The 23,396-nt window shown below is 37.7% G+C and overlaps 1 protein-coding gene across 17 annotated transcripts in view; it reads left to right on the top strand.

Moving 5' to 3' along the window:
• Positions 1–23,396, top strand: part of LOC105489042 (spectrin repeat containing nuclear envelope protein 1) — a 536,331-nt gene that overhangs the window by 225,319 nt on the left and 287,616 nt on the right. For all 17 annotated transcript variants that reach the window (XM_011753636.2, XM_011753647.3, XM_011753641.2 and 14 more), the window contains 10 exons: positions 2,118–2,271; positions 4,489–5,117; positions 7,973–8,152; positions 11,514–11,664; positions 11,991–12,149; positions 14,035–14,217; positions 16,927–17,028; positions 19,830–20,033; positions 21,351–21,558; positions 22,424–22,536. In XM_011753636.2, coding sequence (XP_011751938.2) covers positions 2,118–2,271; positions 4,489–5,117; positions 7,973–8,152; positions 11,514–11,664; positions 11,991–12,149; positions 14,035–14,217; positions 16,927–17,028; positions 19,830–20,033; positions 21,351–21,558; positions 22,424–22,536 — 2,083 coding nt within the window. The remainder of the gene's footprint in view (positions 1–2,117; positions 2,272–4,488; positions 5,118–7,972; positions 8,153–11,513; positions 11,665–11,990; positions 12,150–14,034; positions 14,218–16,926; positions 17,029–19,829; positions 20,034–21,350; positions 21,559–22,423; positions 22,537–23,396) is intronic.

Raw genomic sequence — 23,396 nt, 5'->3', positions numbered from 1 at the left:
GCCTGTAATCCCAGCTACACAGGAGGCTGAGGCAGGAGAATCACTTGAATCTGGAAGGCAGAGATTGCAGTGAGCCAAGATCACACCATTGCAGTCCAGCCTGGGCAATAAGAGCGAAACTCCATCTCCATGAAATAAATAAATAAATAAATAAAATAAGGAAAACAGAAGGAAGATTTGGAAAACCTTAGTTGGAAACTTGTAGCCAGGAAAGATTCAGGATTCAGTCCAAATTGTGGGAAAATAATAAAAACTCAAAAACAATAAACAAAACTAGAATCTAATAACATGCATACTATAGTTTTTTAAAAACATATTTTTTCTCTCTCCAGCCCCCAATTTCTACCAAAGGCAAATCATAGTAGGACCAACTTATTTGCAAGATAAATTTTAGTCTTATTATACTTGGCCTAATTATCCATATAAAGTGCAGCAAGATTAGTGATTGGCCATACAGGCTTTTTAAAAATTGACTTTGCTGGTACATTTTTCATGAGAAATCTCAGATTAGACTTTCAAAAGTCTCTCAAGGTTAACCAAACCAAAGGTTTATCTGTGCCTGCAGATAATCCGCATGAATTGGGTGAATTCCTTTCTTCTCAAGGTCCCAATATAACTTGAGATTCCTGGGCCTGTCAGAAAGTAAAGTTCTTTACCTACCACAGGTCAGGAACTTTATAAAGGCATCACATAGAGAAGTATAAAGCCAGTCTTCCCAAAGGGCTTTTCATTGGTTCTATAAAGTAATCTCAATTCCTCAAAGCAGTCTGATCAGCTCTGAAAATATGCCGTTCCAGTCAAAGCCTGGGTAAAATAACCAATGTTTCCAATTGTGTCCTATTACAAAACATATTCTTATTGAACTTACACAAATAACTATATTACCATACATTAAGAATACTCACAAATAGTTTCTGATTTCTGGAGAAATCAAATAGAGTGAAAAAATATGCTACGAATTTTGCTCACGGAAGTGTAGTTTGCCTGATTTGAAGTAAGCTATAGACAATTCAAAGAAAAAAAAGTTATCTTGACTTTGGAAAAGAAAACATAAAAAGAGTCAGCAATGTTTCAAACAAAACGCCACTAAAAAAAGTATTTCAGGCCTCTATTAGTTCAGTCCCATGTAATTAACTCTTGTTCTACTTAATGTTGAGTTAGCAAATCTCTTGAATGTATCCGCTTTTTAATGAGAGTCCTGGAAGTTTTTTCTTTTGAGAAAGAGTCTCACTCTCTTACCCAGACTGGAGTACAGTGGTGCGATCTCAGCTCACTGCACCCTCTGCCTCCTGGGTTCAAGCGATTCTCATGCCTCTGCCTCGTAAGTAGCTGGGATTATGGGTGTGCACCAGCACACCTGGCTAATTTTTGTATTTTTAGTAGAAATGGAGTTTTGCTGTGTTGGCCAGGCTGGTCTCAAACTCCTGACTTCAAGTGATCCACCTGCCTTGGCCTCCCAAATTGTTGGGATTACAGGCATGAGCCACTGCACCCAGCCATGGAAGTTTTTTCTTAGTCCAATAGCATAGTCTTTAAAGTTATCAGAAATCTGTATTTTGGAATACTTGTAAGAGTCCTTTCCATGAATTTCCTTAAAGAAAAAGCAAATTTTGAACTGCAGCTGACTATAAACCACTTTTTGAGAAGAATAAAAGTAAAACAATAATCGTCTATGGATGACAAAAGTCTTAGGCCAGCCATGGTTAAAGACACAATTGATTAAAAAATTTGGTTACTTCCGTGGCACACAGCAATTTAACATAATGATAATTATTACTGATAACATATACTAAGGCATCAGAATTATAGGAATTTCATTCAATTTTGGAACACATGTTATACTGAGAGGGTATCCATAGATTAGATGTGCTTGTAAAGAAAGGAAAAGATGAAGAGTGCCTCATAGGGCCATCAGGGTGGATGGTGGCAATGTTCACTGAGACAGGGAAGATTGTGAGTAAAGCAGAGTTTTGGAAGTAAAAAATATCAAGAGGTATAGAGTGTTCATGTATGACAACATTGCTTTTGCCCTTGGGTTAGCTTAATTCCCAAAATATATCATTAATCCTTTCTGTTTACTTATGGGACATTTTAACTTTAATACTTTGTCTATGTAGGATTAATTTTCTTCAGTCTGTGGTTGCTGAACACCAGCAATTTGATGAGCTGCTGCTTTCCTTTTCTGTCTGGATTAAGATGTTTCTCAGTGAATTACAAACTACTTCTGAGATTAGCATAATGGACCATCAAGTAGCTCTTACTCGGCACAAGGTAAAGTGTTTTTTTGTTTTTTTGTTTTTTTGTTTTTAAGATTGAAGAAGAATTTTTTCCTAAAAGAGAGTTCTCAAATTAAAAAGAGATGCAACATTTAAAAAAAGTTTAAATGGTGGGAATTTAACTTTTTATTTATATGAAAATGTTTTAATAATTGAGCATATGAGTTAAGGCAATGAATTATGCAGACAAATTAAGCAGATAAAGCCACTTCAGAAAAAATTGGCAACCATCTTAAGAAACTCTCTCTTCATAGTGGAGCAAATGATTTCTAGGATAAAGTGACAAGAATGTCCATTTTTAAGCTTCCCAGTTTGTTTCATTTCAATACTGAAAACTAACACTGAATTCAAATACTTTAAGGATATAGTTTTTCTGAATTACTATTCAGCTTTAAAGTGATGTAAAGTTTATTTCCCTTCTTTATAAATTATGCATATGGAGGGGTGAAAAGATCTTTCTTCTGCCCTCTGAAGGTTCAATTAATTTGAATCTATGAAACGAACTGACAATAGACCAATTAACAGGAGAAATGGCAAACACATTTATTATGTGCATATTGTATGGGAGTCCCACAAAATATGAGGCTCTAAGAATAACTAGATGACTAAAGTTTTTATGTTATACAGAAAGAAATAGGAGCTGGGGCTTCAGGAGGGTAGTAGGGGCAAGCTATGGGAGGGTGAGGGGAGGAAATGCACTATGAACAAAGGCTGTCTTATTATGCAGAAAAAGTTTCTCAGGTAGCATACTTCAGAATTACAGATGGCATCCTGTGCTGAAAGTCTCTCTGAGTGAGATGCCAGACCTTAAGGGACTTTCCTGTGAGTTATTCTTCCCTGGTTGATGATTATATTTCTTCTGGAGGAACTTGCCTTAGTCAGATAAAGGAGCATCAGGAAAAGCTCTTATTTGAATTTGCTGCTCCTCAGGTTTTCTCAGTTTAAAGTCCAAAGTGACATATTTTAGGGTGTAATTTTCTGAGTCCCCAACACATTATATCTATCCTAGCACCAGAAAACATTTGAAAATTCAGATATTGATTGTAAAGCATTGAAACAATGGAGATAAGCTACATAGTAAGCATATAGCAACATTTAACAACAGAGTATTTCATATTTATTGAGTGTTCACTCCTTGCTGGGTTCACTATTTGGTTTTGTGTCAGGGAAAAGCAACTTTCTTCTACCTTCAGGACAGGAGGTAGTTTTTACATCTTGGAGGAAGGTGCTCAGTGAATTTAGGCTCTACCCTCCAAAGAAACTGAGAGAGAGCAGATATTTTCACTGATGTTTACATTTCAAAGGGATGGCTCCCACATCCTTCAGAAAAATATTCCAGAGGTGGAAAAACTGGCCAGAGCTTCAAGAAGAGTTACATCTCAAAGGGGCAGAGAATGAATTCACAATTACAAATTTTCTAAAGTAAATACTCTAAGAAAAAAAAAGGTCGGGATCTGTAGTCAAAAGTAAGCTATCTGAAGTTTAGTAGTCAGTCAGGGGGATCTTAAAGTCATTGTTGTCAAGATTAAGATAGGTGATAATTTCTATTTAATGGAAACCCCTGAGAATATTGCCAATTTTCTGCTAGATTTTAAACATGATTTATTGTGAGCTAGTCAAACTTCCTATACAGAAGTCTTGCATAAAATAAAACTCTGATTTGAAACTAATTTAATGGAAAAAGATGTCTTCATGGATTTTTGTCAACAGAAATTTTTAGTTAAAAAAATTAAACATTTAGATTTTTAAATTTTTAAATTTAAAATTTTTTACATACATGCATCTTTTAAAATTAAAAATTTTTAAAGTTGAAATATTAAAAATATGAGATATCTAAATACAAATATGTGTGTATAAATATATACCTATATGCATCTTTAAAATGTTAAAATTAAAATGTAAAATATATATAGGCATCTTTAAGAATCTTCCAATGTTTTCATTTCTTTTAACTAACAATTTCTATCCACAAAGAAATTTTTTTCACAGAATTAATTACATAGTGCCAAAACAGAGTTGTGTTTTATGTGAAATATGTGGATCAGCAAAACAGAAAATTTTGTGAATTTTCTAAGATTCACTGTAGATGATCTTTAAGTACTATACTATCCATGGCACTTAAAACAGGTCTTCACATCACGAACCCTGTAGAATACCTCTGTCATGGACTGTAGTGTATCTGAGGAATCAATAACTCTCTCTTCCCTTCCAGGACCACGCAGCAGAAGTAGAGAGCAAAAAGGTTGAATTGCAGAGTCTGCAGGGTCACTTAGCAAAGTTGGGTTCTCTGGGCCGTGCTGAGGACCTCCACCTCCTGCAGGGCAAGGCTGAGGACTGCTTCCAGCTGTTTGAGGAGGCCAGCCAGGTTGTGGAGAGGCGGCAGCTTGCCCTGTCCCATTTGGCAGAATTCCTCCAGAGCCATGCCTCTCTGTCCGGCATTCTCCACCAACTGAGGCAAACGGTGGAAGCAACCAACAGTATGAATAAGAACGAGTCTGATTTGATAGAAAAGGACCTCAATGATGCTCTTCAAGATGCTAAAGCATTGGAATCTGCTGCTGTCAGTCTCGATGGCATTCTTTCCAAAGCCCAATACCATCTGAAAAGTGGGAGCTCTGAGCAAAGGACTTCCTGCAGAGCCACGGCTGATCAGCTCTGTGGAGAGGTAGAAAGGATCCAGAACCTTCTGGGAACCAAGCAGAGTGAGGCAGATGCCCTGGCAGTGTTGAAAAAAGCATTCCAAGACCAGAAAGAGGAGCTTCTGAAAAGCATTGAGGACATTGAAGAAAGGACTGACAAAGAGCGACTGAAAGAACCTACCCGCCAAGCTCTTCAGCAGAGGTAAAGGAAACTGTCACTGCCACTTGTCTCTTTTCTTTTGTATTTGTTCTGGAATTAACTTTTATGCAAAACTTTATTAGTACCGTGAAAGGAAAATAAAAACTCAGGACCCCAATTCACTCTGCCAAAAGAAAGAAATTAAGCTGAGAGCTGAGTCATGCAAGAAGCGGCCTTTCGTTTTGTTCCTAAACAGATAGATACAGAGAAAAGGTTCAATATCTCCATAGGTAGCTGCTCTATGTTCACCTTATCTTAGGTAAAGTGCTGATTTACTGAGCACGAGATGAATTCATAATTGACTATTCCCTGTCTGCTTCTTTTCTCTTGCAACACACGGATTAACCTTCTCCTCTCTCTTTCCCCTCCAGCCCATTTTTCCCCTTTAAGTGTTGAAGCCCTCAAAATCATCTTTGGAGAAAGGTATAAACCACAGACTGTTTCTGTGATTTCATATTTATTTCTTCCAGGCATGTCCTTAACCCTGTCTCAGATACTTTTTGGTTTACAGTACCATATTTAGCAACTTCTTTTTTTTTTTTTTTTTTTTTTTTTTTTTTTTACCAGTTTGAAGATAAGATTAATGACTAATTTGACACTTGAGAAGTACTAAAATTTCTTTGGATTTCTTAAGGATTTCCCTAAAGTCTTTTTATGAGCAAAGAATGTATAGATCTTATTATCTATTTTAAAATAATTTTTTACTGAGGGGAGAAAGGACTCATCTTCTGTAACAAGAATGAAGGCAGAAGAGAAAGGGAGTGATCCTAGTAGTTTTGGTGGTAAAAAGTATGAGGGAATTCCTCCCTGGTGGCTGAGAGCCTCTTGGTAGAGACTGATGCAAGCTTGTCAGTTCAGAGGAGAGGGCAGATGTTGGAGGAGAGAAAATGGTGTGAAACAGTTCTCTTGTAGAGGGTAGCTTAGGAGGGTGATGAGCTGTCATTTGAGCTCTGTGTTCATTTAAAGTGAAACCAATCAGCTTGGCAGAGTCATTCTCTACAACTACATTTAACTGTTTGCTTAGTGGTATGGAGAGGCAGAGGAGTGGGTTTAAGTAACCAAAGCTGAGCTTTTGTCAGGTGAGTCCATTTGAGAAGCAAACAGGTCAAAGATAAGTTCCCTTAGTAAATTTGAGAAGTAACTGTTTTCTTAAAACTGTAGCCTTCTTTTCAATCTTTTTTTCTTCTTAATAGAACCTTCTGACTCCTGTTTTCAGGGCCACTTTCTCTTCCATTTTTTTTTTCAGTGGGCAAAGAAACAACTGAAATGTATTCATGCCAAGGTATTCATGATTGATAAAGATTATGTTGTTCCTGACAAGACCATTGCTGGTTGTTTGCTTTTAACCAGAATCAAACATTAAGTTGAGGATTTAGTCAGATGATAGTGGAGTCAATATTAGGACTGGGCTCCTGAGATTATACCCTTTATAGGCAATAGATTATCTCATTAGTTTAGCAAATTTACAAAAGGGAATGATACTTGGGAAGAAAAAATAGCCTCCAGAATAAGGTGCCTAGTGTCACTCACCCTGGAAGCCAGCAGTATCATTAGTGCTGCAGGGTGGCATGGCCTTCTTAGGCCAAGCAGACAGGAGATCCTAAAATTGCCAGAGTAGAAAGCCCAGGTTGGGCTAAAGAGCCACATCAGTACCCACAACACTGCACTCACCAAAGTCACACATCGGGTACAGAAAATGTTATATTGAATTAATGGACTTATTTAAATTCCAGTCATACTAATGCTTCACTGTGCCACCTTGGGAAAACCTCTTCTCTTCTTGTAAGGTGGGGATAATGAGAACACGTGCTCCAGCCACCATCTTTTGGGAATTAAATGGGATAAAACATGCGGACTCATTTTGTGAACTCTGCAGACCTATATCAAACTGTAAGAATGAAGAGTCAACAGCTGCCTCTATATGGCCACCTTTTTTTTTCTTTGAAACAGGGTCGTGCTCTGTCACCCAGGCTAGAGTGCAGTGGTGCAGTCACAGTTCACTGTGGCCTCAAACTTTTGGACTCAAGTGATCCTCCAGCCTCAGCCTCCCACATAGCTGAGACTATACACATGTACCACCACACCCAGCTAAATTTAAAAACTATTTTTTTTTTTGTAGAAATAAGGTCTTGCTGTGTTGCCCAGGTTGGTCTTGAATTCCTGGTCTCAAGCAATTCTCCCACCTTGGCATCCCAAAATGCTGAGATTATGAACGTGAGCCACTGTGGCTGGTGATATGGCCACTTTTTTATAAATGCTCTGATATTAATAGATTAGAGACAAAAATGATCATTTCCTTATGGTAATCTTTTCAACAGGGTAGGTAATTTAAATTATATATATATATTATATATTATATATATATAATATATGTGTGTGTGTATATATATATAGCAGAGCTCAATAAAGCTAATATGATATTGAATGAAACAACTATAATCCTTAAACATTATTATTTACATGGATTGAACCTCATGACCCAGAAACATTTCTTACCAATGATTTTACAGTAAGTATTTACCTAGTTAGCCTATGAGATCAGCCTTAGTTTTGAAAATCTTATACCATCAAAGCAAAGTACAAAGAAAATACAAACTTAACAGAAGGTTGATGGTGAGTATTAAGAATGACTTTCAATGTTTTCTGAGGTACAGTCTGAGTTATTTTGCAAAATTAACTTTAAAAGTACCTTCATCCATTGATAAACATCAATTTAATTTCTGTGTTAAAAGTTTCTACTGTCTAAATAAGTAGAAACTTTATGGTTTCTGCTTTATGGTCTCATCATATACTTATGGAGAAGAAATTTGTTTACTACTTTTAGTAAATTCATAGGAAAATAACATTTTAATTCACAGGTTAAGAGTGTTTAATCAGCTAGAAGATGAATTGAATTCTCACGAGCATGAACTATGTTGGTTGAAAGACAAAGCCAAGCAAATTGCCCAGAAAGATGTAGCTTTTGCACCTGAAGTTGACAGGGAGATAAACCGCTTAGCAGTCACCTGGGATGATACCAAAAGACTAATTCATGAAAAGTAAGTCAAAACCCACCTAGTTCTTGTTTTTAGCTTCCCACTTATTTTGTGACATTGGGACATTGCCTGTTTTGCATTGATGTGATCAGTAGTTAAATGTATTTTACCATTTTAGGTATTCTGTGTCACTTTCATAACATTGAAAATTTACTTATTTCTACAGAACTTTATTGAGAATGTTGCTTTGAGATAACAATTATAGGCCAGGCACGGTGGCTCACGCCTGTAATCCCAACACTTTGGGAGGCCAAGGCAGGCGAATCACCTGAGGTCAGGAGTTTAAGACCCTCCTGGCCAACATAGTGAAATCTCGTCTCTACTAAAAATACAAAAATTAGCCGGGCATGGTGGAGGGTGCCTGTAATGCCAGCTACTCGGGAGGCCGAGGCAGGAGAATCACTTGAAACCTGGAGGTGTAGGTTGCAGTGAGCCGAGATCACATCACAGCATTCCAGGCTGGAAGACAGAGTGAGACTCTTTCTCAAAAAAAAACAAAAAAACAAAAAAACAATTACATATGGAATTCAATGCTTAAAGCAGGAGTTGTCAACAGTTACGAAGTGCTACCATGACAGCCTTAACTTTTAATTTCGTATTTTTTTTGTTTTGTTGTAGTTGTTTGTGATTAAGGTATAATTTAAACACATTTAAATTTACTTTTTTTCCATATGCAATGCTGTCAGTTTTGACAAACTTGTACAGTTGTGTAACTGTTAAATTTCACAATGAAAGTTCTACCACCTAAAAAATGGCCTTATCTCTTCCCTTTGCCCTTAGCCCCCCTGGCAACCAGGGATCAGTTTTCCACATCTATAGTTTTGTCTTTTCTTAGAATCATTTATAAACAAAATCACATAGAATGTGACCTGGCTTCTTTTATTTAGCACAACATATGTCATTGTGTGTGTCAAAAGTTCATTCATTTTTTTATAGCTGAATATTCCACTGAATGGGTTTACTACAGTTTATTCAATTACTAGGTGATGGACAATTGGGTTCTTTCCAGTTTGGATGATTATAAATAGTGTTTATAAACATTCACATTCAAATTTTTGCATGTATGTAAGTTTTTATTTCATTTGGGTAAATAATCTAAAAGTGAGACTGGATTGTATAGCAACATATATGTTTAACTTTATAAGAACCTGCCAAATTATTTTTCAAAGTAGTTGCACCATTTTGCACTCACACCAGTCATGTGTAAGATTTCCAGTTGCTCCACGTAATTTCCAACACTTGGTATTGTGATGTTTTTGTTTATTTGCTTGTTTGACATTCTACTAGATGTGTAGAGCCATCTGTGTGTGTGTGTGTGTGTGTGTGTGTGTGTGTGTGTGTGTGTGTGTCTTTAACTCCTCACTGTGGAGCAGGACTAACTCATAAGCATTGTGCCAAGAATTGGCACATTTTGTTTTTAATTTGTATATCCCTGATGACTGATGTTGAGCGTATTTTGATATGTTATTTGCAATCTGTTTATCGTTTTAAATATTCAGGTTGGCCGATTTGGGTGATTTTTTTGTTATTGAGGTCTTTTTTATATCAATACAATCCCAATCAAAATGCCCACAGAAGGTTTGTAGAAATTGACAAGATGATTTAAAAATGTATACATAAAACCACAAGACCTACTAGAATAGCCAGTACAGTTTTCAAAAAGAATTGGAAGACTTTGCTGGCAGCTCTGGTACCTAAAATAATTAAGTAAGTAAATAAATAAATAACAAATGAAAAAGATTTGGAGGACTTATACTAGCTGGTTTCAGTGTGGTACAGGCTGAAGGATAAACATATAAACTAGTGGAACACAGTCAGAAATAGACCCAGACATATACAGTCAATTGTTTTGACAAAGATATAAAGAAAATTTGGTGGAGAAAGAATTATCTTTTCAATAAATGGTACTAGAACAATTGGACATTCATATGCATTTAAAAAAATGACCCTCAACATATACTTTACATCATGTACAAAGGTCTTTTAAACAAAATTCAGAGCACATTATATAATGTAGACTATTAATGCAGGCATTTTAAATTGAATCATGTTGTGCAAACTTTATTCTGTATTATTAAACATTATCCTACATTGTGATTTCTTAGAGGTTGCACAGTGTCCTATCATAAGAATGTATCAGGATTTATTTAATTATTGACCTGTTTTTAACATTTTGGTTATTTCTATATTTTCTCCTATTACAAATAATGGTGTGAAGAATATCACTTTACCTAAATCTTAGTGCACATAATTTTATTTCTTTGGAAAAATCTCTAGATGTAAACTTGCTTGCTCAACAGCATTTTATTCTTTTGTTATTGTTTCTTTTATGAAACAGTCTCCCTCTATTGCCCAGGCTGGAGCACAGTGGTGTGATCTTGGCTCACTGCAACCTCTACTACCCGAGTTCAAGCCTTTCTCATGCCTCAGCCTCCTAAGTAGCTGAGATTACAGGCGTGCGCCACCAAGCCAGGCTGATTTTTGCATTTTGAGTAGAGACGATGTTTTGCCTTGTTGGCCAGGCTGGTCTCGAATGACTGGCCTCGAGTGATCAGCCTGCCTTGGCCTCGCAAAGTGCTAGGATTATAGGCATGATCCGTGGCACCCAGCCGTTTTGTGTGTGTGTGTGTGTGTGTGTGTGTGTGTGTGTGTGTGTGTGTGTGTTTGTTTAAAAAAAAAAAAAGCCTACAGCTTCCAATATTCCCAGAGGGTCTCCCATCCAAGTACTAACCAGGCTGGACCCTGCTTACCTTCACAAGATCAAATGAGATTAGGTGCATTTGAGGTGATAGGGTTGTAGACCACCTTGTTTTTATAAATAGCAGCTATCTTCTCATTTTGACAGTTTTCAGGGTGGTCATATCCAATGAGAATTTATTACATTGAGATGGAAGAGAAAATCTGATATATACGTTAATTACTGAGTAATCTTTTTATTTGTTAGTTTGGGGCTATGTTTTGTTTTATTGTTGTTTTATTTCCTGCAACATATGCCATTATGAAATAATTAAAACCACATGGGAAAAGACAATTTAAAAAAACCAAAACATTTGGGTGACTCATCTACGTAAGTTTGAGTTGGCAAGAACATATATTACTTCTTTGTATTTGAGTTCATAGATTTTATTTCAATGGTTGTGTGCATCCCTCATTCACAGAGAATATTTTGGACATTGGAGTAAGTAGGATTAACCAGCAGCACTAGTTTGAGATCAGTATGTAGAAATATGCTTTTCTCTTGATTCCAGAATCCATCTATGAGTATTAATACCTTTATGTAGTGAAACATCAAGTCCAATTGTAGGGAACTCTCCCCTTTCCTGATACATGACACCAAATAATATATTTTCTTTAATCATTACAGTCAGGGTCAATGCTGTGGACTTATTGACTTAATGAGAGAATATCAGAACCTGAAGTCAGCTGTATCTAAAGTCTTAGAAAATGCCAGCAGTGTGATTGTAACCAGAACTACCATTAAAGATCAAGAAGATCTTAAATGGGCTTTTTCCAAGGTAAAATTCAAAATGTGTTTATGTTGGTGTTCTGCTTTAGTAGATCTGGTTTTTAGTCATAAAGCAATTATCTGCCCAATTCTTGTCTGTATACTTAGATGTGGATAATTCATGCTAACAAGCTCAACTTTTTTTCCCCTAGGAATACTGACATTCTAGGATTCTAGCAACTCAAGCAAATGGTATTATATATATTCGTATAGTTAATTAATATCAAAAATTTCTGCATAAGGTCAATTATGAATTAAATTTCCTAGAGGCAAATGGTTTTAAACTCATGACTTATCACTGACTATTTTATTAATTAAGAAATCATTTATCCACAGCATGAAACTGCCAAGAACAAAATGAATTACAAACAGAAAGACTTGGATAACTTTACCAGCAAAGGAAAACACTTGTTATCTGAACTGAAAAAAATTCACAGTAGTGATTTCAGCTTGGTGAAAACAGACATGGAGAGCACCGTGGACAAATGGCTGGATGTAAGATAATCACCTGGGAGTCTGCAAATCATTTCAATAATCACATTTCCCAATCAAATTTTTGGGCAAAGGGTTATTCAAGGATGTGAATTTCACTTTTTTTTTTTTTTTTTTTTTAAGATGGAGTTTCACTCTTGTTGCCCAGGCTGGAGTGCAATGGTGTGATCTCAGCTTACCGCAACCTCTGCCTCCCCGGGTTCAAGCAATTCTCCTGCGTCAACCCCCCGAGTAACTGGGATTACAGGTGCACACCACCACGCCCAGCTAATTTTGTATTTTTAGTAGAGACAGGGTTTCTCCATGTTGACCAGGCTGGTCTCCAACTCCTGACCTCAGGTGATCTGCCTGCCTTGGCCTCCCAAAGTGCTGGGATTATAGGCATGAGCCATTGCGCCCGACTGAATTTCACTTTTAACATTTAGTACTAAATGTGAAATGATAGTCTGAAGTAAAACAGTGCTCACATAAAGTTTAGAAATAGTAAAAAATGTATCTGTTTTGTAAAAACTTATCATCAGACTCTTGGGAATTTCACTTAATAGCCTCGGTCATAACAAATTATAACTCTGAATGTTTTTCTGTCCCAAACTATGAAATTATAGATAAAAAAGAAGAATTTATAAATATTCTATAGGATATTAAACCATAATATGTAATAATTTAAAGTAATAAGGCTATAATTTTGCATTGGAAAACATTGCACTTGTAATTTACATCTTTGGGTTTTAGTTCTTGCTGTGTCACTTACCAGCTATGTGACCACAGAACAAGTCACTTGATTTTCCTGGAACACTATATATCAATCCATAAATATTTTACATTACCTTTCAGCTGAAAAATTCAGTGCTCTGTTGACCTCCTATCAAAATCTAGTTTCAGAAGTACTGTGGTTCCCCTACTTAAGCTAAATTTACCAGTTAGACTTTGATATTTGTGTAATATAATAAAATAATTTGGGGGCAGCAGAAAACCCTATATATATGCTTCCACTTTTAAAAGAACATTCTTTGGCTGGGTGCGGTGGCTCATGCCTTTAATCCTAGCACTTTGGGAGGCCGATGCGGGCGGATCACTTCAGGTCAGGAGTTCGAGACCAGTCAGGCTAACATAGTGAAACCCCATCTCTACTAAAAATACAAAAAATTAGCCGGGTGTGGTGGCAAGCGCCTGTAATCCTAGTTACTCTGGAGGCTGAGGTGGGAGAATCGCTGGAACCCAGGAGGCAGAGGTTGCAGTGAGCTGAGATCGCGCCACAGTACTCCAGCCTGGGAAACAGAGTGAGACTCCATCTCAAAAACAAAAACAAAAGAACATTCTTTTCTTTTCTTTTTTTAGCATGCTGTTTTTTTTTTTTTTTTATTTATAGCCTTTGGGATGTTAGTGCCTATCATTATAGGAAGAGTGATAAGCAATATTATTTTATTTTAATGTGCAAAATTGGTTGCTTTCATATGCATTATGTTATAAATATGTTTGAATCTAATTAATGCTAATTATACCTAAACATTACAAATAAAAATGCTTATTGTTATTACTTTCAAAAATCAATACAACACTGTTCTTGATGGACCTTTGTCCTGTAGAATTCAACCTTATAATGAGTTACAGTAGATTCTAGTGGACCTGTTGTTGTTAGTATCCCAATTTACAAATGAAAATGCAATGTCTCAGGAATTCATACACCTCTCCCAATGACAGAAGCAATTTATGTATTGGTTAGCATTTACATGAGTCAGGTGCACTTATTAGATTACAATAATTTTTGTGAAACTGTTTGTCAGTCAGAATATACTTTTCTGATAAAAGAAGCATTGGTACTTTGCTTGGGGGGATGATCATGTTACGCCTCTGACTATGAATGCCATGGCTTCTGTTTCTCTCCTAGGTAGCAGAGAAACTTGAAGAAAACATGGATAGGCTGAGAGTAAGCCTGTCCATTTGGGATGATGTACTCTCAAGTAGAGATGAGATTGAGGGATGGTCAAACAACTCTGTTCCACAGATGGCAAAAAACATCAGCAACCTGGACAACCGCCTCAGAGCTGAAGAACTGCTTAAAGAATTTGAGGTAAACTGACTGTGTTGACATATGGGAACTGGTGGCATATTGTCGACCAGAATATGAAAAAAAAGAAAAAAAAGTCTTAAAAGTATATTCTTCTTTTAACTTTTATTTATTTATTTATTTATTTTTTATTATTTTTATTATTTGAGGCAAAGTTTGGTTCTGTCGCCCAGACTGGAGTGCAGTAGTGCTCCAGATCTCGGCTCTGCAATGTCCGCCTCCTGGGTTCAAGCAATTCTCCTGCCTCAGCCTCCCGAGTAGCTGGAATTACAGGCATGCGCCACCACACTTGGCTAATTTTTGTATTTTTAGTAGAGATAGGATTTCACCATGTTGGCCAGGCTGGTCTTGAACTCCTGACCTCAGGTGATCTACCCACCTCAGCCTCCCAAACTGCTGGGATTACAGGTGTGAGCCACTGCTCCAGACCTTCTTCTTCTTTTTAGAGGCATGGAAGAGCATTAGAGAACTCTTACCTATCTTTTGCTGTTTAATTTGAATAGGTTATGAATAAAAGGATTTTTCTTTGTATTTTTATCTATGCTTATTTAGGGCTTTTTAAAGCATTAGTAGAAAAGCAAAAGTCTATAAAATCTATAATTGTTCCCATTCATCGGAAAATATGGCATCTTTCTACTTAAAAACCAAATTGGAAGTGTTTGTAATCTAGTAATATTTAGTACCTATTTTTCCGTATTCAAAAAAATCCCAAACTGCTCACTGAGTCCTTAGCATGTCCTCTTATTATGCCAGGTAGTGGGTTCTTCCACTTCCTTTTCAAAAATGGAAGAAAATCAGAGATTGGAGGGTCACAGGCTTCCACAAGAGTCCCTGGCTTTTAAAGTTCTAGTCACCAATTCACTTTAAACTTTATTCCTATTTCTTGCAATGATTTGTTAATCATTCTTCAAACTCTTAATGAGCACCTAAGATATGTCAGGCACTGTTTTAGACATTGAAAATATAATAGAAAAACAGAAAGTCTTACCCTCATAGAATTTACATTATTTATATTACAGTATATATTATATATAAAATATCAAGTAGTAATTGGGCTATGATAAAAGTGGAGTAGGGTAAAGAGAAATAGAGTGAGGAGATAGTGACTTTGGTCCAGAGAAATATACATGAATGAATTGTATTACCTAACTTATTTGTCTTTGATCCAAAGAACATTCTCAATGTTTTGTTACCTAGTTCCAATCTCTGAGGGCGATCAGGAGAAGAAATTATTCAGACTAAAAGCACAGGCAGGGGTGATGGATACCGCAGTGTCCTCGGCTGTTGTCTCTGATGCTAAACTAACATCACAGCTCCAGAGTGGCCTGCACTGGATCCAGCTTATACCAGCTTGCAAAAGTCAATTGTTAAATGTTCAGGAATTTTGTGAGCCAGTGTTAAAAACAACCATTATTAAAAATTAGACTGTAAATAAATTTACAATTAAATAAGTTCCATTGAATACAAAGGTAATGACAAAAAAAAAATATAACACTTTCCATTATTCTTCTACACATCACTACTGTTACCTAGGTCTTTGAGTTATTGACATCTATGGTATCATGGTTGAAATATTTTAGAACAATGTACTACTGTGTATGTCTTCCACTCCGTGTGCTGTGACGTCATGTCGTAGCTTACCATGGTGGTAAATGCTACAAATGAGGGCTTTTTGTGGGAGGTTGAGAGGGAGTTGTTAAAGTAAGCAACTGCTATTGACCTCAGAAATCCAATGATTCAATATGCTTCTGAGCCACATTAGATATGAGCAGGTTCAGTTAGTCACAAAGATGGGTTATTTATGTTACCCACTGTCCATGTGACACACTAGCTAATAAAATCAGTGAATTGGATTCAGCCCAGTGCCCACAGAGCTGTTCCCGCTGCAGTGTAGTGAGTGTAGATAAGGAGGGAGATTCCTCAGTTGCCTGGCCAGCTTCTGGAGAAAGCCAGAGGGACTGACAGCTCATCATGTCTTCCAGTAAGGAAATTCCTTTCTGAATTGAAGGCATCAGTAGGTTTGCTAGTGTCCACAAAGCACCAAAATGCCATTTTTGAGAGGAATAGTTTACTAAATGCTCCTTCGTGGCCTCAAATAACTAATGAAGTTTACAAGCCTCTCATTTGTATCATAATTCTTTGATCGTTCTTTCCTCTTCTTTATGTTACTATTGGTACAAAAAAAGGCAAAATAGTATATATCGATTTCTTAATGAATCTGTTTCTCCTTTAATATCCTTTAAATTTTTATTTGAAACGTTCGTTCATATTACACATAGCCTACAGTAACTAGGCACTCCTTGTTAGGCACTTCAACACTCGCTTTGAAATGCTTCTTCAAGAGTTTCATGCTGCCATAGTAACCAGTAATATTAAAGTTAATGAATAAACGACAGTTAGCCTGTTGAAAATCCCCGCTGACTCAAGACTTTGGATCAGTGTTTAATTTTTTTCCAGCTTTTTTTTCCTAATAAAAAGGAGTGGAGAGAAACAAAAGTTCTGCACACTCCTTCACATTCCCAGCGGAAGCTAATTGTAACATTTTCCACGTTTCTACGTCACAACAGCCCTCAGAAAAATGAAACAGATTTTATTTTTTACACTGGCTTAAAGTTGGGGTATTTTGACAAAGTTAGCTCTTCTTGAAATTATTAAATGCCAAATATAGCATGTCAGTGTTTTTCATTAGTTATGCTTCTTCCCTTTTGGCAGTCTGAAGTTAAAAACAAAGCATTGAGATTGGAAGAACTGCATTCCAAAGTTAATGATCTGAAAGAATTAACTAAAAATCTAGAAACACCGCCAGACCTTCAGGTAAGCATTTTGTAATAACTGCTAGATTTTCATCCGTTTTGTAATAACTACCATATACTAGACTTTCTGTCTCTCTCTATCTGTGTGTGTAGATATATATCTTATATATATGATATATATATATGTATCTCCTTTATATGTCCTCAATGTTATCCAATGTTATCCTTGGAATCATCATCATCCTAATTCCAAGGAAACGTGGATCATATCAGACATGGGGGTCAAAATATTAATATATTTTCACATTCCTTGGGCCAGTATTAATAGCATATTTCCAACTTGAATATTATAATAAGGGTAGTTCTTTTTTTTCCTACTGAATTTCAGAAGCATTATCAGCCAAGTTGCCTCATGGACCATTTCATGTCTAGACAGGGACAGAACCCCCTCTGTTTTTGGTGTTTTTGATGTTGGTTGTTTGTTTGTTTGTTTTTTGAGACAGGGTCTCACTCTGTCACCCAGGCTGGAGTGCAGTGGTGCAGTCTCAGCTCACTGCAACCTCTGCCTCCCAAGTTCAAGCAATCCTCCCACCTCAGCCTCCCTAGTAGCTGAGACGACAGAAATGCGCCATCATGGAAGGCTAATGTTTTAAATTTTTTATAGACAGGAGATTTCACCATGTTGCCGAGGCTGGTCTTGTACTCCTGAACTCATGCAATCTGCCTGCCTTGGCCTCCCAAAGTGCTGGGATTACAGGTGTGAGCCACCGTGCCCAGCCTAGAAACCCCTCTTATGAATGTTGATATTCTTATTGATATTTCCCTAATGCTGTTACTCAATAACTGAGTTTAGAGGGATCACCACTGTAAACCTCCCTTCATGGCCCTTCAGATGGCACAAATCCACAGGAACCATGAAGCAGGCCGGGGTAGATCGGCACTGGTCAGGACACCTGGGCTATTTCAGGGCCCAAGCCCTGGAAGCATCCAGCATGGTGGGTCTCTTTGGCCTGCCAGCCCCACTGGCTCCAGGCTCAGGATTCTGCTGTATCCCTTTAGCTTCTGGATGTGTTACTGCTTTTGTCGATTTTCTCTACATTTCCTTTCTTCTTCTTGTGCCTTTGTCTTTGATTTGCTGCTTTGGGTCAAGCAATCAATCTAGTTGATCAGTTATGCTTTTGCTCTGACCTGAGACTCCTTGTTCATCAGTACCATTGGGGATGATATACATGCACAGGAATGCTAGAAGTTTCACGGGAAGTAAGAAGACACAAAGGAGGTGCTATTCATATGTAAAAAAAGATAAGGAGTCCTTATGCATGCCACCTGTGTTGGGGATATCAATGGTTAACAGTTGGACTTTTGCAGAGTTGAGGCAGGATCTTCAGAGAGAGTTATTGGTGTACTCTAGTCTTCTCTTTCTTCCTTTATCTCTCTCTCCTTTTCTCTCTCTCTCTCTCTCTGTCTCTCTCTCTCTCACACACACACACACGTGCATGTGCACATACACGCACCCCTACGTATACTCAAGGAAGTGTGAGGGGTGGCTTACCTTACCTCAAGGCAAAAGGATTCCAGCAGTGCCACCTGGAGAATGGGATATTTGTCCCCCGTATTTGGCAGGCATGGGAGTCTGATTTCTATCCCCCCAAGAATCCTAAAAGTGACAGACAGGCTGGCTAACTGCTGCTATATTTGCCAAAGGATAGATGACGGCTTGGGGAGACCTGCATCTGAAGGTTAGTTGGAGGTGAATGCTAGAGTGTGACCTCTGGCCCAAATATGAACCAGGAAAGGAAAAGAAAGGAAGAGACCACTATGCGAAGATATTATAGGTGGTCTAAGAAGGCTATCTGGGGGATAAACAGACCTTAGCAATGAGAAGTTAAAAAAAGGCCTACAGGCTGAGGAATGAGAAAGTAGCCAAAGAACATTGCACTGTCGTGTTTAGGGAACTTTAGTGGGAAGTGCAAGCATGAAAAAAGTCAGAAAAACCCACAGACCAAGGCCTATGGGAGGAGGAATGAATGCTAAACCTTGTCTGGCCTAGAGGGCACAGATGCCCATCCAGTGAGTCAGAACCCCTCACCTGCCTCCTGCCAGTCCAAGCCGACAGGAGAAAGGTGCCTTACACAGGGTGGCAGAATAGAAATAAAACGAAGGAAGAGAAAGAAAGACATTTACTCCCTTCCACACTATGGGCCTCCTGCTCCCAGCAGATCTGAAGTGGGGGTAAGAATAAAAGCCTTCAATTTAAGTTAAGTTCAAAGTTTTCATTAACAAATAGGCCAGGATGTTTGAATTGTGGAATTGAGACTGTTTTTCAATGTATAGTGACTATATGTCCTTTGACTAACTAGGGGGCCATAGAAGTCGACCCTCCTGAGCTATATCATCCAGAGAAAAGAGAAGAACTAGCCCCACTCAATATTTTAAAGCAACAGTGGAGACAAAAATAAAATTGTTTTATGATAAAATCCTACAGTGATGTTTGCCCCAGACAGTGTTACATCTGAGCAGACAACGGGTGTTTCCAGGGAGAATCAAGAGCAGATTTTTGGTCACCACCTGGGAATTTTCAGTAGGTCTAGCTCTGCTTTCACAATGCCCTCTCACGTCTTCCCTGGAACCTCAGTTAGAGCTGCCACTCTCCCATCCAGTGTTAATACAATCCTTCCTCTTTCTATTTGCCTGTCACTTCATATGTTTGGCAACTGTGTCCACTGATTTTCCTTCTTGTAAAGGCATATTAGCATTGGAGCTGGCTTCCATGATGAGACTTGTGTGGCTTTGAACAATTACATGAACAGAATTTCTACTGAATGAGTGGAGATCTTGATGAAATCTTGCTTGGTTATTTAGTTTATAGAAGCAGACTTAAGACAGAAACTGGAGCATGCCAAAGAAATAACTGAAGTAGCAAAAGGAACCCTGAAGGATTTCACTGCTCAAAGTACACAAGTGGAGAAGTTTATTAATGACATAACGACATGGCTCGCAAAAGTGGAAGAATCATTGATGAACTGTGCCCAAACTGACACTTGTGAAGGATTGAAAAAAGTCAAGGTAGGTAATAAACTATCATTAAGTGCTTCCATTCGAATGGTGATAGTAGTTCTCCTGTTTTGTGGTAACTGTAATAAAAAATATAACTTCTGCTCTGAGTTACCCATATGAACACCAGACCAACTTATTTATGACATTGACCACAGCAAAGTAAGCAATGAAGAACTGAATGCAGGTGTTCAGAAATCAAAAATGAATACCTTGAAAATAGAAAGCATGTGTTGCTGTAGCACCAGCCCATAGTCTACACTTGTTTAAAGTTTTTTTTTCTTTTTTATAAAAGGGTGGAGCCTGTGGAAGAACTATTTGACTTCCACAAATTTTCAGACTTGAGTATTCGATAGTTTTTCATCACTTAATTATATTTATTGGCCACTATGCCTGCTTTCATCCAGAGAATGTATATTTTTTGAAAAAGAAGAAGTTGAGAAAACATTACATTTCCATGTTTTCTATTTTTTTATTTTTATTTTTTGAGATGGCGTCTTCCTCTGTCACCCAGGCTGGAGTGCAGTGGCACAATCTGGGCTCACTGCAACCTCCCCTCCCAGGTTTAAGTGATTCTTCTACCACAGCCTCCCCAGTAGCTGGGATTACAGGCACCCACCACCATGCCCAGCTAAGTTTTGTATTTTTAGTAGAGATGGGGTTTCATCATGTTGGCCAGGCTGGTCTTGAACTCCTGACCTCAAGTGATCCACAGGCCTCAGCCTCCCAAAGTTTTGGGATTATGGGTGTGAGCCACCTCCTGGCCCATTTTCATGTTTTCTATCCATATTAATAGATAACATTCCTAATCAGCTATCTGTCATGCATTGAGTTGACTTTTCAACAAATGCATTTGTTCTCTTTTAGCATATTTCCTTACTGTACTAGAAACTGAGGTTTTTTTGTTTTTGTTTTTGTTTTTTTTCTTTAAATTAACTACTGGTGCTTTTGGTAAGCCTGTGACTCTGAAACAAAGTTTAAGTGTCTCACTGAAGAATGTGAACTGTGATGGTCTCTAATCAATTGATTAAACCCAAGATCATGGACTGGAATCTATAAGGACCTATTCAGTTTGCTTGAAATGCTAGATTACACCTCATCTCCTAACTAATTCCCAACAGCTGTTTGTTCCCAAGGAGAACTTGGCAAAATTCTGAAAGAATCAATACAGATCTAGTACAAGTACTCAAAAACTTGCACCAAAATGTATACACCACAGAGCGGATTCAACAATGTCAATTTCAGATTGTAAAAAAGTACCATAGTGAAGTAAATGGAGTATTTCTCTCAAGTTATGAATATCCTTCATAATTTACTTTTATTCTGTAGGATATACAAAAAGAACTTCAAAGTCAACAAAGCAATATCAGCTCCACCCAAGAAAATCTCAATAGCTTGTGCCGCAAGTACCACTCAGCTGAGTTAGAGAACCTAGGCTGTGCAATGACTGGTCTGATAAAGAAACACGAAGTCGTGAGCCAGTTGTGCTCCAAAACCCAGGCCAGCCTGCAGGAATCTCTGGAAAAACACTTCAGTGGTGAGTTCTGAGGGGCCTTAGCGTGAGAAGTTTGTTTCCAAGAAAGAATCCAAACCAAATGCTGCCTAGAAACTGCCAGCAAAAGTTTGAGGAAACTTTCCAGAAGGGTATCATTTCAAATTCATTTGTGCTTTGCGATTCAGGCAATAGAAGTGCTGTGCTGGAGGCTCTCACACTATGCAGAATTTTTTCTTTCTTTTTCCTCTTTTTCCCAAGAAAGCAAGAGTCCACTAACTTGATGGTTCTGAATTTCATCTGCATTTTCTCTATATAGCTCATGTGTGTGGAAAATTACTTCCACTGCTCAAGTGGCCAGCAGCCACTGTCCAAACAACTATTGAAATTTTTTATGCCATGATGAAGTGACACAATAAACTTGGATGTTGGAAGAAGCCATGAAACAGGGGCAGCAATAGGGGCCAGGAAATTGCCCGTCCTGTGGCCCTGCCTCTGCTTTCCACACAGCGGTGCCTGACATGGATCCATCATGACTCCCCAAAAGAGGAGGTGGTTCCTCCCTTTGCCATCAAAATGGCTTTAATGTCCCTGGAGCATTTCTCTCCTTGCACTTTTACATATTCAGGCAATTAATTATTTTTCTTGACCAAGAGAAAAAACACAACAGGATATTAGACATTCTAGGAATATACATTTCTTTTTAGTCTTTCCTCTGAGATAACTTCTCAATTCTACCATGAACATTCACGGCTGTAGATCATACTGTATTACTTTATTATTTTCTTTCTGGAATATTTTGTAAGGCAAGAGGAAATGAGTTAAAGGTCAGAAATAATCCATTGTGGTAATGCTGGGAGCCCATTCAATATTTTAGATTGACTCCTGATTTTTTTTTTTTTTTCAAAAGAGTCTATGCAGGAATTCCAAGAATGGTTTTTGGGAGCAAAGGCATCGGCAAAAGAATCATCAGATCGCACTGGTGACAGCAAAGTTCTAGAAGCAAAGCTCCATGACCTTCAGGTATAAAAGTTGACATCCTTTTTCTTCTTCCCCAAAATGTACTCAAGTGCCTGTAGGCAAACCTAAGTTATCTTATTTCTCAAATCTTATCTGAGCCAATCTTCTCCTCGTCCCTAACAGAATTAGGCTGATTGAGTCAGAAGGAAATAGATAACATGATAAGTATGTTGAGAAATAAGTTGGGGCTACAGAATTTCCAGATCCCTTTCTCTCTCTTTTTAGCCTATTGACAATTCTTTGGAGTTCATTCTAAACTAAAGCTAGTTTTAATTTTTATAACAATAAGAGTATAATAATTATATCTATGTTATATGACTATTGTGGAGGAGTTTTAAAAAGAAGAAGAAATGGTTTGTGTTTTTTAGTACCTTATTGCCTATATTTAGAGATAGGATATATTCAAACTAAAATAATAGATATTACAGGTTTTATAGGTTTTACTGACTGAAAATGTATGAGCTCAGGAAGGAGAAGGCTGTGGTGAAGTAGAGTTAAGAAATGATTTGCAGAAGAATAGGCTCAAGTTAGGTTTTGGCCAAGCTTGTCAAGCGGCTAATCTGAGTAAAGTACTATGTTAAGTATTATGAAAAGAAATCTTTTTTTTTTTTCGAGGTGGATTCTCACTCTGTCACCCAGGCTGGAGTGCAATGACACGATTTCCATTCACTGCAACCTCCTCCTTCTGAGTTCAAGTGATTCTCCTGCCTCAGTCTCCCAAGTAACCAGGATTACAGGTGTATGCCAGCATGCCCAGCTAATTTTTGTATTTTTAGTAGAGACGATGTTTCACCATGTAAGCCAGGCTGGTCTCAAACTCCTGACCTCAGGTGATCCACCCGCCTCGGGGTCCCAAAGTGCTG

Source organism: Macaca nemestrina, chromosome 5 (assembly GCF_043159975.1).
Source record: "Macaca nemestrina isolate mMacNem1 chromosome 5, mMacNem.hap1, whole genome shotgun sequence".
Classification (NCBI taxonomy): domain Eukaryota; kingdom Metazoa; phylum Chordata; class Mammalia; order Primates; family Cercopithecidae; genus Macaca; species Macaca nemestrina.
The sequence above is the reverse complement of the archived record's forward strand: the minus strand, read 5'-3'. Positions and strand labels throughout refer to the sequence as shown.